The sequence below is a fragment of the Labeo rohita genome, chromosome 9 (assembly GCF_022985175.1).
Source record: "Labeo rohita strain BAU-BD-2019 chromosome 9, IGBB_LRoh.1.0, whole genome shotgun sequence".
NCBI classification, from domain to species: domain Eukaryota; kingdom Metazoa; phylum Chordata; class Actinopteri; order Cypriniformes; family Cyprinidae; genus Labeo; species Labeo rohita.
Genome location: NC_066877.1, coordinates 38,213,220 through 38,228,872, shown reverse-complemented (window position 1 = coordinate 38,228,872; position 15,653 = coordinate 38,213,220). Strand labels below are relative to the sequence as shown.

At 37.0% G+C, this 15,653-nt stretch overlaps 2 protein-coding genes across 3 annotated transcripts in view; both read left to right on the top strand.

Annotated features, from left to right (window-relative positions):
• actr5 (actin related protein 5) overlaps nt 1-13,890 on the top strand; it is a 28,873-nt gene extending 14,983 nt beyond the window's left edge. Inside the window, exons 2-9 of one of the 2 annotated variants that reach the window (XM_051119893.1) lie at nt 1,118-1,356; nt 4,588-4,757; nt 6,241-6,389; nt 6,467-6,604; nt 6,795-6,893; nt 7,036-7,175; nt 12,740-12,872; nt 13,171-13,890. In XM_051119893.1, coding sequence (XP_050975850.1) covers nt 1,118-1,356; nt 4,588-4,757; nt 6,241-6,389; nt 6,467-6,604; nt 6,795-6,893; nt 7,036-7,175; nt 12,740-12,872; nt 13,171-13,452 — 1,350 coding nt within the window. In that variant the 3' untranslated portion in view covers nt 13,453-13,890. Of the gene's footprint in view, nt 1-1,117; nt 1,357-4,587; nt 4,758-6,171; nt 6,390-6,466; nt 6,605-6,794; nt 6,894-7,035; nt 7,176-12,739; nt 12,873-13,170 lie in introns of both variants that reach the window. The other variant, XM_051119892.1, reaches the window with a different exon arrangement.
• Nucleotides 13,891-14,364: 474 nt separating this feature from the next.
• LOC127171283 (uncharacterized) lies at nt 14,365-15,073 on the top strand. Its single transcript, XM_051119826.1, has one exon. The coding sequence runs from the start codon at nt 14,375-14,377 to the stop codon at nt 15,071-15,073; it is 699 nt and encodes a 232-aa protein (XP_050975783.1). The 5' UTR covers nt 14,365-14,374.
• Nucleotides 15,074-15,653: the final 580 nt, after the last annotated feature.

Here is a 15,653-nt window from a genome sequence, read left to right as displayed (position 1 = left end):
TACATATTATTTCATTTTATTTTTATATTTAAATTCATTTATTTTTAAATGTTTTAAATATTTATCTATTCTCAAATGTATTTATTTCCAGATTTGTTTATTCATTTTTTTTATTATTATTATTTTCTGTGTGTGAATCATTGGTTGAGAACTCATGCAGTAGTGTCAGATTAAGCTAACGATAGAAATCGGAGTTTGTGGGATCAGCTGGATAGATCCAAGTAGGGATAGGCCGATAGACCATGACATGACATGATATTGAGCCGCTATCATGATTTCTCCCTAAGGGAGGGAACGAGGGACCCTCCCACGCACACTCCCGCAACCTGCCGAATGCGAATGCCATGTTTGGAAAGGAAATAGCGTGTACTACTGAACCCCTAAAGGAAATAAATACAAGATGGAAGAAAAAATGTATTTCAATACTTTCCCTCACAGTTATATCATTGGGTATTTATGCTCTATATAAATTGTGGGCATTAGGGAGCTGCTTTTAATATGTGGGGCATTAAAATCACTTTTTACTTTCACTTTCCAGATTTGCGATCGCACGTACTCTGTGTATACTACTGATCAGAGTTATTAATGTAAATACAGCCCACTTTAAGCTCAAGTGGTGTGTAGGGATGCGTGGTATACCGGTACTGGAAAAATACCAGTGTGAATTTTATTTTAAATGGTTAGATACTATCATTTTGATCAATTCGGTATTTTATACGCTGCTGTTTCGAAGTTCACCTGTGTACACCTGCAACCATAAAATAACGTTTCCAGAACATTGCAGGGTGGTTATTTGTTAATTAATAAATGGAAAAATAACTGTACAGAACATTCCCCTAATGATTATTTTTAGGTTAATTTAATTTAGTATAATTCAGAATGTACAAAAATACTGAAGAACTTGGATAAGTCAAAACACGTTTTTAAATTAGATTATTTAGCCAGGGTTTAGCATGGTGGGATAACAGAAATCGTAAAATTTGTGGGTTTGTTTCATTTTCATTTACCGCACGCCTTTTGATCTGCACATGCTACTCCAGCACATACTTAAAAAAAAAAGTTGGCAGTCAAAATGAAAACTGTTCAAAAATAACATGCGTCACCTTTGTGCCCTTAGGGTCATGTGGATCACCCTGTGGTCATCTCCGAGCCACCATGTAACCCACTTCACTGCAGACAGATGATGTCTGAGCTGCTCTTTGAGTGTTACGGAGTGCCACGGGTGGCCTATGGTGTGGACAGTCTATTCAGCTTCTATTATAACAGTGTCAGTGATGGAGCAGATCTGCCCTCTACGGGACTTGTGGTGTCATCAGGGTATCACTGCTCCCACGTGCTGCCCTTCATTAATGGCAGGTATCACAACCCATCACCGTCTCAGCTTTCAAGTTCTGTCAATTTAAATGTGTGCCAATTTGGAAGATAAAGTGCACAGGGAAGGCTGGAATAGCTGGAATATCAGTACCCAGAACCGAGTGCTTTACTCTGTGTAATGACAAAAACATTTATTTCAGTGAAAAATCTCAATTTCAACATTTTGAACAATAGGGCCCTATAATCTTTTTTTTTTTTTTTTTTTTTTTTTTTTTTCCCAGAGATTCTTGTTTTAATTTTTCTAATAATCAAATGAAGGCATTAAACGTTTATTTATTTTTAATAAAATTAATATTAAACCCTTTTATTTTTTGCCAAACAAACAGAGGTTTACTGTTAAAATTAATACATGGAGGAAAAATTGTGTGAATATTGTTAAAGTTTTAATAATGCTTGTAGTATTTATTTATTTATTTATTTATTTATTTTACAATTAGGTGGTTAATCTTGTTGTAATATTTATTTTTATCATTTAATAGTTTTTTTTAAATTTGCCAGAAATAGGAATATATAAGCGCCTACATTATACTGTACAAAAGTAATACAAGACTAATATATTTCTGTTACATGTTAAACCACACTTTTATTTTGACAGGTTGCCGGGAAGTTTTTGTGTATACAAATGCATGATATAATGCTAGTTTTCTCAAATTAAACGGTAAAATTCACATGAAGTGACTCTCACAGCAGCTCTGGAGATTAAGTCCATGCATTTATGTAGTCATATATTGAAACGCAGATAGTGAAAATTACCATGAGCGTCACGTGTGATTCAGTATTTGTGTTGTAAACAAAACCGTGTCTCTGCCATTCATACATACAGAGGCAAACCTAATATAATGGCAGGGGAAACACTGTAACTGATTGTGTTTCTGTAACTCATGCATGTTTTTAACATAATAATAGGCATAATAGGTGACCTTTAATGCGCTGGTTTCACTGAGGCACACACATACAGAGATCGGAGATAGTGCTGAGAGCACACACAGAAATGTCCAGAAGCACAGAAAAGTGAATTTTATTAATATAATTGCTTCAGTACTGAATCGTTACATTATATCTCACATCAACAAGAAAGCAAGATCTGTTTTTTAAGTTAATAAACTCTCTCTCTCTCTCTCTCTCTCTCTCTCTCCCCCCCTATAATTAATTCAAATTAACATCATTCATGCATTTAAATAAATGTGATCTTAGCGACTACATCATCTCTGTCTTAAATAAAGCTTGTAAAATGCTAAAACTCTGCTGCATATCGGATGGTTCTTTGTCTCCACGTCATGCTTTAAAATCATTCAATGCACAGCTAGCCACAGATTACATAAATACAATTATTTTGTATTGTTAGAGTTAACAGTTGGTTTAAGTATTTATGTATTTATTTATTTTTAATGTAACAAGAAACTGAGATGTCTGAAAATTACATAATAATCATAAACTATACATGCATATAATACGCTTAGTTCGACTTCAGGCATTACTGTGTTATGTTGTTCCATTTGGGTCACAACAAATTATGGCAAGTTCTTAAAGAAATAGGAGTACCAGACCACCTAACCTCTCTCCTGAGAAACCTATGTGTGGGTCAAGAAGCAACAGTTGGTACCGGACATGGAACAATTAATTAGTTTACAACTGGGAAAGGAGTACAACAGGGCTCTATATTGTCCCCCTACTTATTTATATGCAGAGTACATCATGTAAAGTGCCGGGTTATAAAAATCACAAGCCCATTCAGTGTCATGCTGGTTACTGGTTATTTATAAACTAAATAACTAAGTAAATAAAAATAAATAAATAAAAGGTTATATTTTTGAATACATCACGGATGGAATGGTCCTGAGAGCGCTGTACGAGCTCGCAGTGCCTTCTGCAGGGCAGTTAAGAGTTACAATTGTTCAAAGTGCCAAATGTGAGAAGAATCAGCACTGAAACGTTTTTTTTTTTTTTGTTTGTTTGTTTGAATTTTGAACTTTGAATGGTGATGACAATTTGAGATTTCTTAGTACTACATAAAATTCGCAACGGTTGTGATGAGAGTAGAGGTATATAGGCTGTAGTCTGATGCACTACATGTCTGCTGTAACAGTACAGTTAACAGAAGAGTGTTTTCTGTTGCAATTTATTGTAAATGCTAGTTGCGATAGGGTTGCTTTAATTTGCATTTAGGACTGCAGCATTCATCATAAAAAGTGTTTATAAGTCTGTTGTTGTTTACAAAGAAGTTTCAGTGTCTCATGATCCTTCAGAAATCATTCCTAATATGCTGCTTTGCTGCTCAAGAAACATTTACTATTTATTATCAATGTCAAACAGTTTTTGCTGCCTAACATCTTTGTGGAAACAATACCAGATACCAGAAATATCTGTGATTTTACAAAAAGAGAGAGAAATTAATTTTATTCATCATGGTGATTAAAATTGAGTGAAAAGATAAGACATTAAAATTATTACAAAGTTTCTATTTAATAAATGATTTAATTAATTAAATGAATATATTTGATAAATGCTGTTCATTGAACTTTCTATTATTCAAAGAATCCTGAAAAATAAAATGTATCCCTATTTCCCCACAAAATATGAAGCACCACAACTGTTTTCAACATTTTCTTTACATTTACATTTATTTATATTTATATAGGACCTTCTAAAAACAAAGTTAGAAAGTGCTTTAAAATAAAAAGATATAAAAATGCAGCAAATACCATCAAGACTAAGAAAAAAAAGACATACAATAAAAGTGAGTCTTAAGAAGAGATATAAAAGAGGACACCGTGGTTGCCTGTTTAAGATGTGATGATTTCTGAAAGATCATGTGAAGTTTGACACTGACATTTTCATGACATTCCAAGTGTAATCGATAGGACAACTCCCTTGTCATCACAGCCATGACTTTCAACTGTTCTGTACGCTATAAACTGAAGCTGCAGCCAGAAATGTCCACAGGCTTACCATGTTCTCCTAAAAATATTAACACTTGCTAAATAAAATCACAAAAAAACTCCACCTCAAAAGCTTAAAAAAACAACAAAGGGAGAGAGATAAAATGACCTTAAAATGTGTTAAGCACACACACAGCCTTGCCAGTTCACCTCATGAACAGAAAATATTAAATTTCTTCAAGAAATTGGAAAAGGTTTATATAAAAGCTGCTATTATGTGCTATTTAAATGGTTTAATCCCTTATGATTTACCTATGTGTGATTTGAATTGCAGGCTGGATGCTTTAAATTGTAAGCGTGTGAATTTGGGTGGAGGTCAGGCCACGGCATACCTTCAGAGACTGCTGCAGCTGAAATACCCTGCAAACCAGACTGCCATCACACTCAGCCGTATGGAGGAGCTACTGCATCAGCACAGCTATGTTGCACTAGACTACCAGCACGGTAAACCAGCACTCTTGGAATTTTGCCGTTAATTGCAAGAAAATAATTTCAGCAATTTAGAGGAAAACTTGTTTGGTCAATAAATGAAGTTTGTAGGAAGTAAAAAATTGTGCGATTTAAATGTTTGCATACAACTCAGTGTTTTGTGTTAATTATTACATACATTTGATTAATTGATTGTAGATAGGGCTGTGACAGTCGCAATGACACAGCCCTATGGTTGGTGGTTGGTTGCCCCCGGCGATACTGCATGTGATGTCACACATCTATAACAAGCATCAAATACAGTGTTTCTACAACAATTATTCTGCCGTGGCCGTGTTTAGTGTCCCCGCGGGCAGCAGCAGTGAGTGCAAGTGCCTTCGCAGCTGCTGGAAGAGATCCACGTTCATACGCACACAATAGGCTAAAGCTTGCAAAACTCCGGGAAAAGTAATTACTAGGAATGTGTCGGAAGGACATACTTGAATGAATTATTAAAAAAAAAAAACCTAGTGTTTTCTGAGCCAGTGTTTGTTTTTTTTTTGTTTTTTTTTAGTTTTAAAGTAGTATAACTATAGAAAGCGTTAAATTATTACTATATTTATCTGTAAGGCAAGTATTCGCTGAGTTTAGTTTCATTTTTGTGCAGTGCTCCTGTCCAAAACCGAGACATCAGAAAGTGCATCTTGTTTGTTTTCTTTATTTTTACAAAAGCACAACATTTTGTTAACATTGTGAGTGCACGCAAATAATATTACACTCTTTACAGTTCCGGATGATACATAATGCTTACCTTTATGAGCAAAGATTACGGCGTATTTAATTTTTGCATGTGATTGCGCTGGCGCCTCCATGTCCTGAAAGCGCATTTAGCTTCCACTCTCCAACAAACAATTGTATGCGCATAGTGCGTTTATCTAAGTTAAACGTTTAAAATAACATTGTGATATGCTTGAAGATTTTATTTTAGGCTAGTCGTGATGATTTGAGAAGGCAAAATTGATCAAACGTAGGCTGTGATCAACTCACTGCCTGCCTCTGGCCGCTTGGTCGTTACGTTACAATCTTAATTTCATTAGGGCGAAAATCTTAATTTAACAAACAAAAATGTTCCAAAGACATTTCTAAATGAACTTTATAAAGCAACAAAAAGAAATATAACCACGTTACTTTTAAAAACAAAACTGAGATATTTTAATGGATGCACCAGTGTAATGGGAAATAGACGTTTATGTTTCAAAATTATATATCAACACCGTGCCACCGACGGTAGTTGGTCCATTACCACCACGGTGGAAAAAATCTGCCACTGTCACAGCCCTAATTGTAGATCATTTTAATTTTTCGTTTTCAGTATAATATTAGTTTTGTTGCATCACTGCTTTAAGTGTGTTCCACCACTGTATTCATGCTTTCATAAATTGTAAAACAGAGCTGGATAAGTGGCGAAGTCCTAACTTTTACGAGAGGGAAGTTCACCGTGTGCAGCTGCCATTTTCAGGCCGGGCAGCTGGTGTTTGTGTGAGCGTCGAGGAGAGGAACGAGAGGAAAGCACAACAGCTTCGTCGACTACAGGAAATTAACAGTCGTCGCAGAGAAGAGAAACTGCAGGAAGACCAGAAACGACTAGAAACGCTTCTGTCTGTGCAGGTACACGCATTTACATGCAGAGAGATGAAACGCTGAGCTCCAATATGCACATGGTAACAATAAAATTTTCCTATCAGGAGCTGCTGGAGGATGGCTCTCTGGAACTGTTTCACAGGAGTCTGGTGGAGCTCAACATGGACTCAGCTGAGGAGCTTCAATCTTACATCCATAAACTCAGCATGAGTGTGGAGCAGCACAGGCTCATGAAGGCTGAGGTTTGTGGATGCAGACATAATTTTGTTTGTGGTTCTGACCTTGTGATCTCAAAGTGTTGTCTTTTATTCACGTGAATTACTAGATATTAATAATAAAACATGAGAGAATGGGGCTGGGAATAATAATCTTGTTTTGCAAATACGATTTCTTTTTGTGCAAAACTTGTTGTACGTGGTGGTGTTGAATCAGACTGCAGAGGTGGAGCAACCCACAGAAGATGGGAGTGAAATAGTACCAGATTTAAATCAGGACAATGATGAGCCTGGAAAAACTACCAGTGCGATCCAGGTAATCTTAGAGTAAAGTCAATGAATAACATCATTCAAAGTCTGCTCTACTGCACTGTTCATGAAAACATCAAGATTTGTTCGTTGTATTTGTGTTATTTCCTCTGGTCTCAGTTTTGCTCTATTGATCTACTTTGTGTTAGCCATTGTTTAACAAGGCCGAGTACCATCAGCTGTTCTTGGGCACAGAGCGTCTGCGTGTGCCAGAGATCTTATTCCAGCCATCTCTGATCGGAGAGGAGCAAATGGGCCTGATGGAGACAATGCAGTTTGTTCTGGAACAGTAAGCAGTTTTTATCCCCAGATGTGTGTTTATATCAGTGTATATTATATCAGTGTATTTACACTTGGGCAGATGAATCTGTCTCAGCAAAACACTTTTAAATCCAATCTATGATTCATATGATATACACATATAACAAGTGTTTTCTTTCAAAAATGAAGATTTTGGTAACGCTTTAGATTTGGGAACACTTCACTATTACTAGTTGCTTATTAGCATGCATACTGACTGTTTATCAGTACTTATAAAGGAAATATTAATGCATGACCATATTCTTGATTGCATAGCCCTACCCCATACCTAAACATTACTACATAAACTACCTTACTTACTTACTATCAGTAAGCAGCATAGTAGGAGCAATTAAGTTCCTTAAAGGGAACCTATTATGCCCCTTTTGTGACCTGTGCTGGCAAAAGGAATCACAATGAACACATTTTCAAAAATGAGGTATTTATTTTATTTATTTATTTATTTTACATTCTCTACTAAAAAGAACTTTTAAAATGATATACATGTTGTTGAAATTGGATGAAAAATGACTGAGCTACACCCAAGTCGGCAAAGTCAGTTCTGAGAAAAATCAAGTTAAGTTTTCAGAAGGTTCTGAAGCAAAATCACCTACCAATGTTGCACAACGTGCCTTTATGTGCATGATTTATGTCAGTTAGCAGCAGCAGTGTGAGAAGCAAGCAGGGAAACGGATACTCCTCTCAGAAAATGTACAAATAAAGATCATTTCAGATGTTTAATTAATATTTGGAGCATTGAAATTGTTAGACAAGTGCTTGAATTTTATCAAAATTGTAATTTTTCACTCATTTTTGTCTGTAGCTGAAAATTAGCCCGTCTCATTTTGCCAGCATGGGTCACATATGTAACATAAGTCTCAGGCATCCCCATAATGTGTCTGTGAAGTTTCAGCTCAAAATACCCCACAGATCTTTTATTATAGCATGTCAAATTTGGCCTTTGAGTGTGAGGAAAAATAAGCTGTTTTAGTGTGTAAACCTTTAAATCCAAATGTTGCTTCCACCCCCTTTCCAGAAAAGGGATGGAGCCTTTAGAGCTCATGCTTCTGGTTGTCCGTCTACAACTAAACTGGAGAATGTCCCAATGCCAAAATGTCAGAAATTATTTATGAAATATGCAGACAGTAATCATTTTCAGGATAAAACTACATAGCTCTGCTCTCTGTGAATGCAGTCAGAGGCCATGGTAATTTTAGCCAAACTAGCCATACAGCATGCTAACAAGCACATCCTGAAATGCAATATGGAAACATTCAGAAACTACGAGCTGATTCTTACTTGCTCTTCATATGATGTTTAAGCATGAACAGCTGGTATTGACCCAACTTTCAGAATCAGCTTCTGCAAATCCTGTGTTGGACTGACTCTTGTTTACGAAGCAGGATGACATAAAATAATTTGCACAAATGTAAGACTCAACACATTTCCTTCCATAAATGAAATGCATTCAGTCTTTTCCATCTTCTCCATGGCTCAGATGCCGAGAGTCTTTGGAGATACATCCAAAACCAAAAAGTAAATAGGAGTTATAGCAACGATATATACATGGTAGACTATGTGCGGTTTAATCAGTGTTAGGTCAATGCAAATAGGGCAGATCGTTACTAGTCGGGTGGAGAAATCTGAAACGGTTTATTTTCAGACACTGCTTCTGATTTATAGGGATTATTAAAAAAAAAAAAAAAAAAAAAAAAAAAGTAGTTTGGACTGACATCAGTGTTCAAACAGCATGTAACAGTGAATTTTGCACAATAGGTCCCCTTTAATAATCCCTTGTTTGAAAGTAAAATAGAAGCATCATCAAAGGATACTGTAAGCAGTGCAGAGAATTAATTTTGGTTACCGTTTAATTTAATTCATGTTTATTTGTATAGCACTTTTTCACAATACAAATCGTTGCAGAGCAGCTTCACTGAAAATGAAAGTTTCCACATTAGATTTGGGAGTAGTGTTATCAGTGGTGATATTCATATGGCAGAAATGTCCAGTTAAAATTATGCAGTTAATGACATGTATTCAAACAAACGTGTATTCATGAATATGTTTTGAACGCATCATGAACTTGTATTAAAAGCAATGATTATATGTTACGTTCAAACTTATAGCAAGGTAGTTTTGTGTATTGGTTCAGGGTTGTCGGCACCTTGTAGAGGTTGGCATCATCTCTTCTCAGGTGTTTGGTCATCTTGAGTCCATAAGAGGCTGGATCCAGAATGAAACTTGTGTAATTCCTAGTTCCCTTGAGATTCCCATCACATGGCAGAAACAGAAAAGCAAAAAGAGAAAAATTGGCGTAGAAACAACCCGTATCCTGAAAACCTTCATTAGCTTGTTCGGGTGTGTTTGATTAGGGTTGGAGCTAAACTCTGCAGGGACACCAGCCCTCGAGGATCAACATTCCCCACCCCTGATTTAGAAGTTTCATCTAGTCTTGAGTATCATCAGCATAACAATGGAAACTAATCTCATATTTTGTAATAATATTACCATGGTGCAACATGTATATTGAAAAAGCAAAGGGCCTAAGACAGATCCTTGTGGCACTCCATACTTTACTTGGCATTACTTGAGATGATTTTCTGTTTAAATAAACAAATTGGTTACAGTCAGACAGGTAGGATCTAAACCATCTTAAAGCTTGCCCTTAAATACCCATATAGTTTTGTAATCGATCCACAAGTATGTTATGATTTATAGTGTCAAACACAGCACTAAGATCAAGTAAAACTAGTAATGAGATGCAGCCTTGGTCTGACGCAAAAAGCAAGTCATTTATAATTCTAACAAGCGTGGTTTCTGTGCTATGATAGTGAATTCCTATTTGGAAAGAAAAGGAAAAGGAATAACGCATTCTACGTAGCCTCTAAAGCACTGGTCTCAAACTCAATTCCTGGAGGGCTACAGCTCTGCAGTTTAGCTCCAACCCTAATCTTCACAAATGCTAGAAATTTGAGCCTGTGTGATTTGAAGCTGGTTGGAGCTAAACTCTGCAGAGCTGCGGCCTTCAAGGAATTGAGTTTGAGACCACTGCACTAAAGGGACATGGTTAGCTGCTTGTTAGCGGTAGCCTGTTACATTACAGTACAGAAAAGTTCACTTTCCTCATAAGCAGAGTAAGGAGAGATTACTAATAGGATGATGGTGAATGATTTGCAGATCCTGAGCACCAGTGACAAACATCTAATCTTGTAAAATGTGTGGTAAGGACTAGCCGCTCCGTAGTATACACAGAGTACGTGATTGCGAATCTGAAAAGTGAAAGTAAAAAGCGAGCGTGCATTCAAACGTGATTTCAACGCCAAGCATATCAATAGCGGCTCCCTGATGGCCGCATTTTATATACAGTATAATTACCCAACAATATAATTGCGAGAGAAATCATTGAAATATATAGTGCACAGCATAAATGAGTGCACGCCCTCTAAAACTTAACAAATTCAGCAATTACTTTTTACTTAGATGGCATATTAGGATTCTTTGGAGATACAATGTTCCAACAAGCCTGCTTGACCAATTACCAAAGAAGAATGTCAAAATTATTTAGCAAAAATATTTTCTTATCGAAGTGATAAAATGTTGTGTTGCAAAAATGAGTACACCCTCCTGAAAGTTACTAAAAAAAAAAAAAAAAAAAGTGTATAGGTTTAAGGCTATTTTTGATCAACAGGTAAGTATACTGAACCAAAACTTTTAAAGACTTTTAGAATTTCCTGACAATAAAAGCGTTAAGTAGCCCGCTGAATCATACTCAGACTTAATGTTGGCGGCAACGGAACCACTTAAGAGAGAACTATCAAACGATACCTACCATTAAACTGTTCGTTCTACAGTTTTAGCATTATGCGTTATTATTTTTTGTATGGCCCTTAAGAGAACAACAATTTTTGAAATGCCTCCAGGGAGTCAAGGGCTAAATAATATTTTTTTCTTACACTTTTATCAGCTGTTTCTTTGCTTCATTGACCAGCTGCACATGAAATAGCTCAGTTTTGTGTTCAGTAGTAAATCTCCATCCAAAGGCCAGAGGGCTTTGAACTCCAAATATTCCCCACAGCAGCATTTACTACACAAAGCCGTAGTGTACTGCTACGCAAAACAGCTTTCACAATCACAGAATGATTTCATAATCGTTCTGCGATTATGAAAGTGGTTATGCATAACTTACTACTGGTCATAGAACCATGTTTCATTGACAAGCTGCATATGAAATTGCATTCGATCACATTTGTTTAGATGTTTGAAAACTGCCAAACTGACCCCAAACCAGCCCAAAATTAGAAATTAAATGCATATTCGGCAGTAAAATAAATATCGCCAACAGCAACATCTAAAGGTTAACATTAGTGCTGTCTGTCAATCAATAAAAAAAAAAAAAATTCTGTAATTATATTTAATCGCATATTTATTTATATTGTCATAATTTCATATTGAACCTCCAAATTAATATAGAAACAACATAAAGGTAGTATATTTTAATTAGGCTACTTTCATAAAAAAGTGCATAAATGCATTTTCCCTCAATTTACCTATTAATTATGGCCATTCAGCTTTACAGCATAATTGATAGCCATTATTTTTAACATTTTAATAGGATCTGAAATATAGAACAACTTTTAATTTGAGTTTAAAACAATCTTCACATAAACTAAATTGTCTATGCATAAACTATATGGATTAATCTTTATTCAAGCTACAAAAGTTAATTGGTGACTAGAACAGTTGAGTGATGTCTCATGACTCATGAGACAGATCTGACATTCCTCCAGTTTTCTCTTTACGGTCATTTAAGACTTTATAACTCAGTTAAGACTATGTTTACAAAGTAACTCGCCAAAACATTTTGACATTTGTGAGTGTTTTTGTCTGTTGAAGCACTACTGGCGCGCTTTCTGAAGCGACTCAGCATATGCGTACAGCCCAACATTACCTATTAAATCTAATATTTTTTTTCCTAGACTTTCAAACTAAATGTAATCATTTTTGTCCAGTGTTTGCGCCATTTCTTGCCAGAAGTTATAACTGATAAACACTGTCTTTATACTTAGACAACTCTAGTTTAACCATCTCATAACTTCCTCACTCCAACCCTTTTAATGTAATGTCAGGACATTACTTGTCTTTAAAAGTTTTCATTCAGTGTACTTACTTGTTGATCAAAAATTGCCTTAAATCTACAGTACAATGTTTTTTGTTTTGTTTTATTTAGTAACTTTCAGGAGGGTGTTCTCCTTTTCGCAACACATTTTATCACTTTGATAATAAAATCCTATTTTCCTGAATAATTTTGACATTTGTCTTTGGAGATATAATGTTCCAACAAGCCTGCTTGATCAGTTACCAAAGAACCCTAACATGTCTAGAGTAATTGCTGAATTTTAACTTTTAGAGGGGTGTACTCAGTTATGCTGTGCACTGTGTATAAATGCACTGTATACAATAGTTACAAGTTCAGTTTGAATCCAACCTGAAAAACCAAGTAATGCAGTGCTCTGTTTTTTTTTTGTTTTTTTTTTGCTCTGTGTGTGTTTGTAGGTACCCGCCTGAACAGCAGGAGGCTCTTACGAAAAATGTGTTTTTGACTGGAGGAAACCTGCAGTACCCCGGACTAAAAGAAAGAGTGCAGAGGGACCTGCTCACAATCAGACCCTTCCAGTCACATTTTAAGGTCTGATTTTTAGAAACGAAAGTCATTCTGTATGTGATCCAAAAAACTATTGTTTCCTAGATTATGGGGGTACAGTGTCTCTACAAATGAAAATTAAAAAGGCTTTTTGGTTTTTCAGGTTCAAAGGATGTTCTTCTTCTTCTTCTTCTTCTTCTTCTTCTTCTTCTTCTTCTTCTTATTATTATTATTATTATTATTATTATTATTATTAGTGGCTATGTTATTAAAATGTGCATTATATGACACAAATGCATGGAATCTTAAAGGGAGATCTGATAATGTGTCTTCTGTTCGGTAGGTGTCTCTTGCGCAACGACCGGCTCTGGACGCTTGGTATGGGGCATGTGAATGGGCACTTACAAACTCTGCTGAAGCTCAGGGATGGATCAGTCGTCATGATTATGAGGAGAATGGAGGGGAATATCTGAAAGAGCACTGTGCCTCAAACATCTTCATACCCATGAAGCTCAATAAACCATCATCAGCCACAAAACAAACACTTATGGGAAAATGCTTGACAGACACAAGTCTTCCTGACGCCACCAGCAATGATAAGGACAATGACATTTCCCTGTCCTAGTTTGAAATGTGTTGTCCTGATTGATGGAGACTTTTTACAGGTTGGACCTTTGATACTGCATGGCATTTCTGTAGCCATCAAAATATTCTTACATATACGTTTAAGGCCTGTTTATACAGTTGACATATATTTGGCATAATATTATTAGAGATTAACATCTTGTATTTTTTAGAATACAGTGCAGTTGTTTTGTGTTTTATTGTTTTTTTTTTTTTTTTTGTGGAGTAATTGGTGTACAAAAGAAGAGAATTTCACATTTACAAAATGTGAAGTACTGTTGTTGTTGCTGATTATGATGGGCTTTGTCCAGACACAGTGAAATATGATTTAATGTACAATTGCTGTTCTGATCTCACAAAAAGCCTGTGCATATTTTATTCTAATGTAGCTACTAAAGAAAAATACAATTCAGCTGTCAGGCAGAATGATGTAATTTATTAAAAAGAAAAAAAAAAACTCTTAAAATTCCTCCATTGTTTCTCATTATTTCTTTTATTATTATTATTATTATTATTATTATTATTATTATTATTTTACTTATTTAGTATAAAATCTCACGGCATTCAGGCATGCTTTTAATTGTCAGGAAATTACTTGTCTTTAAAAGTTTTCATTCAATATACTTATAAGGGCTGTCCGGTCCCTGTATGACCGGAGCAGGAGTCTGGTTCGCATTGCTGGCAGTAAGTCGGACCTGTTCCCGGTGCGTGTTGGACTCCGGCAGGGCTGCCCTTTGTCACCGGTCCTGTTCATTATTTTTATGGACAGGATTTCTAGGCGCAGCCAGGGGCTGGAGGGGGTCTGGTTTGGGGACCACAGGATCTCATCTCTGCTTTTTGCGGACGATGTGCTGTTGGCTTCCTCGAACCAGGACCTACAGCGAGCACTGGGGCGGTTTGCAGCCCAGTGTGAAGCGGCTGGGATGGGAATCAGCACCTCTAAGTCTGAGGTCATGGTTCTCAGTCGGAAAAGGGTGGCTTGTCCTCTTCAGGTTGGTGGGGAGTCCCTGCTGCAGGTGGAGGAGTTTAAGTATCTGGGGGTCTTGTTCACGAGTGAGGGAAGGATGGAGCAGGAGATCGACAGACGGATCAGTGCAGCTTCTGCAGTAATGCGGTCGCTGTACCGGTCTGTCGTGGTGAAGAAAGAGCTGAGCTGTAAGGCGAAGCTCTCGATTTACCGGTCGATCTACATTCCTACTCTCACCTATGGTCATGAGCTTTGGGTCATGACCGAAAGGATAAGATCCCGGATACAGGCGGCCGAAATGAGTTTTCTCCGTAGGGTGGCTGGGCGCTCCCTTAGAGATAGGGTAAGGAGCTCGGTCACTCGGGAGGAGCTCGGAGTAGACCCGCTGCTCCTTCACATCGAGAGAGGCCAGTTGAGGTGGCTCGGGCATCTGTTCCGGATGCCTCCTGGACGCCTCCCTGGGGAGGTGTTCCGGGCATGTCCCACCGGGAGGAGGCCCCGGGGAAGACCCAGGACACGCTGGAGGGACTATGTCTCTCGGCTGGCCTGGGAACGCCTCGGTGTTCCGCCGGAAGAGCTGGAGGAAGTGTCTGGGGAGAGGGAAGTCTGGGCATCTCTGCTTAGATTGCTGCCCCCGCGACCCAGTTCCGGATAAGCAAATGAAAATGAATGAATGAATGAATGAATGAATATACTTATCTGTTGATCAAAAATGGCTTTAAACCTACAGTAAAATGTTTATTTGTTTATTTATTTATTTATTTATTCTTAGAATTTAAATACACTTGTGCTGCATGCCAGAGTATTGCATGCTCTGTATTTAATCTAACGGGTAGAATAATATTTATGTGTCTGGTTCAATGCGCATGTGGGTCAGATGGGTGACAGTTATTTTGGTAAACTAGTTGAACCAGTTCACCAAATCAGGCTAAAATTTCTGAAACAGTTTGTGGCTTAAGCAGCACAAATCTACAAGTTGCTCGACCGAAACTCAGTTTTGGACATACCTGGGAGTCACTCTGACTCTAAATGAGCCAACGAATATGATCCTGTGATGCTGGTTTTTGCCAGCACTTTTTCAGCACCCCGTTTACTCAGAAAGCAAATTAAATTAAAGAAATAAAGTTTTTGTGGTTTCTCATGCTTTTTGTAAAAAGGTTGGTTGATTAAGACTAGACTTGAATCATTAAGGGCCACGGTTTCAGCTAATGGCACATTTTCATTTTTGGGTAAAC

What these genes read in the sequence shown, in the direction of transcription:
- LOC127171283 (XM_051119826.1), top strand. Translation starts at nt 14,375, where the DNA reads ATGGGAATCAGCACCTCTAAGTCTGAGGTCATGGTTCTCAGTCGGAAA.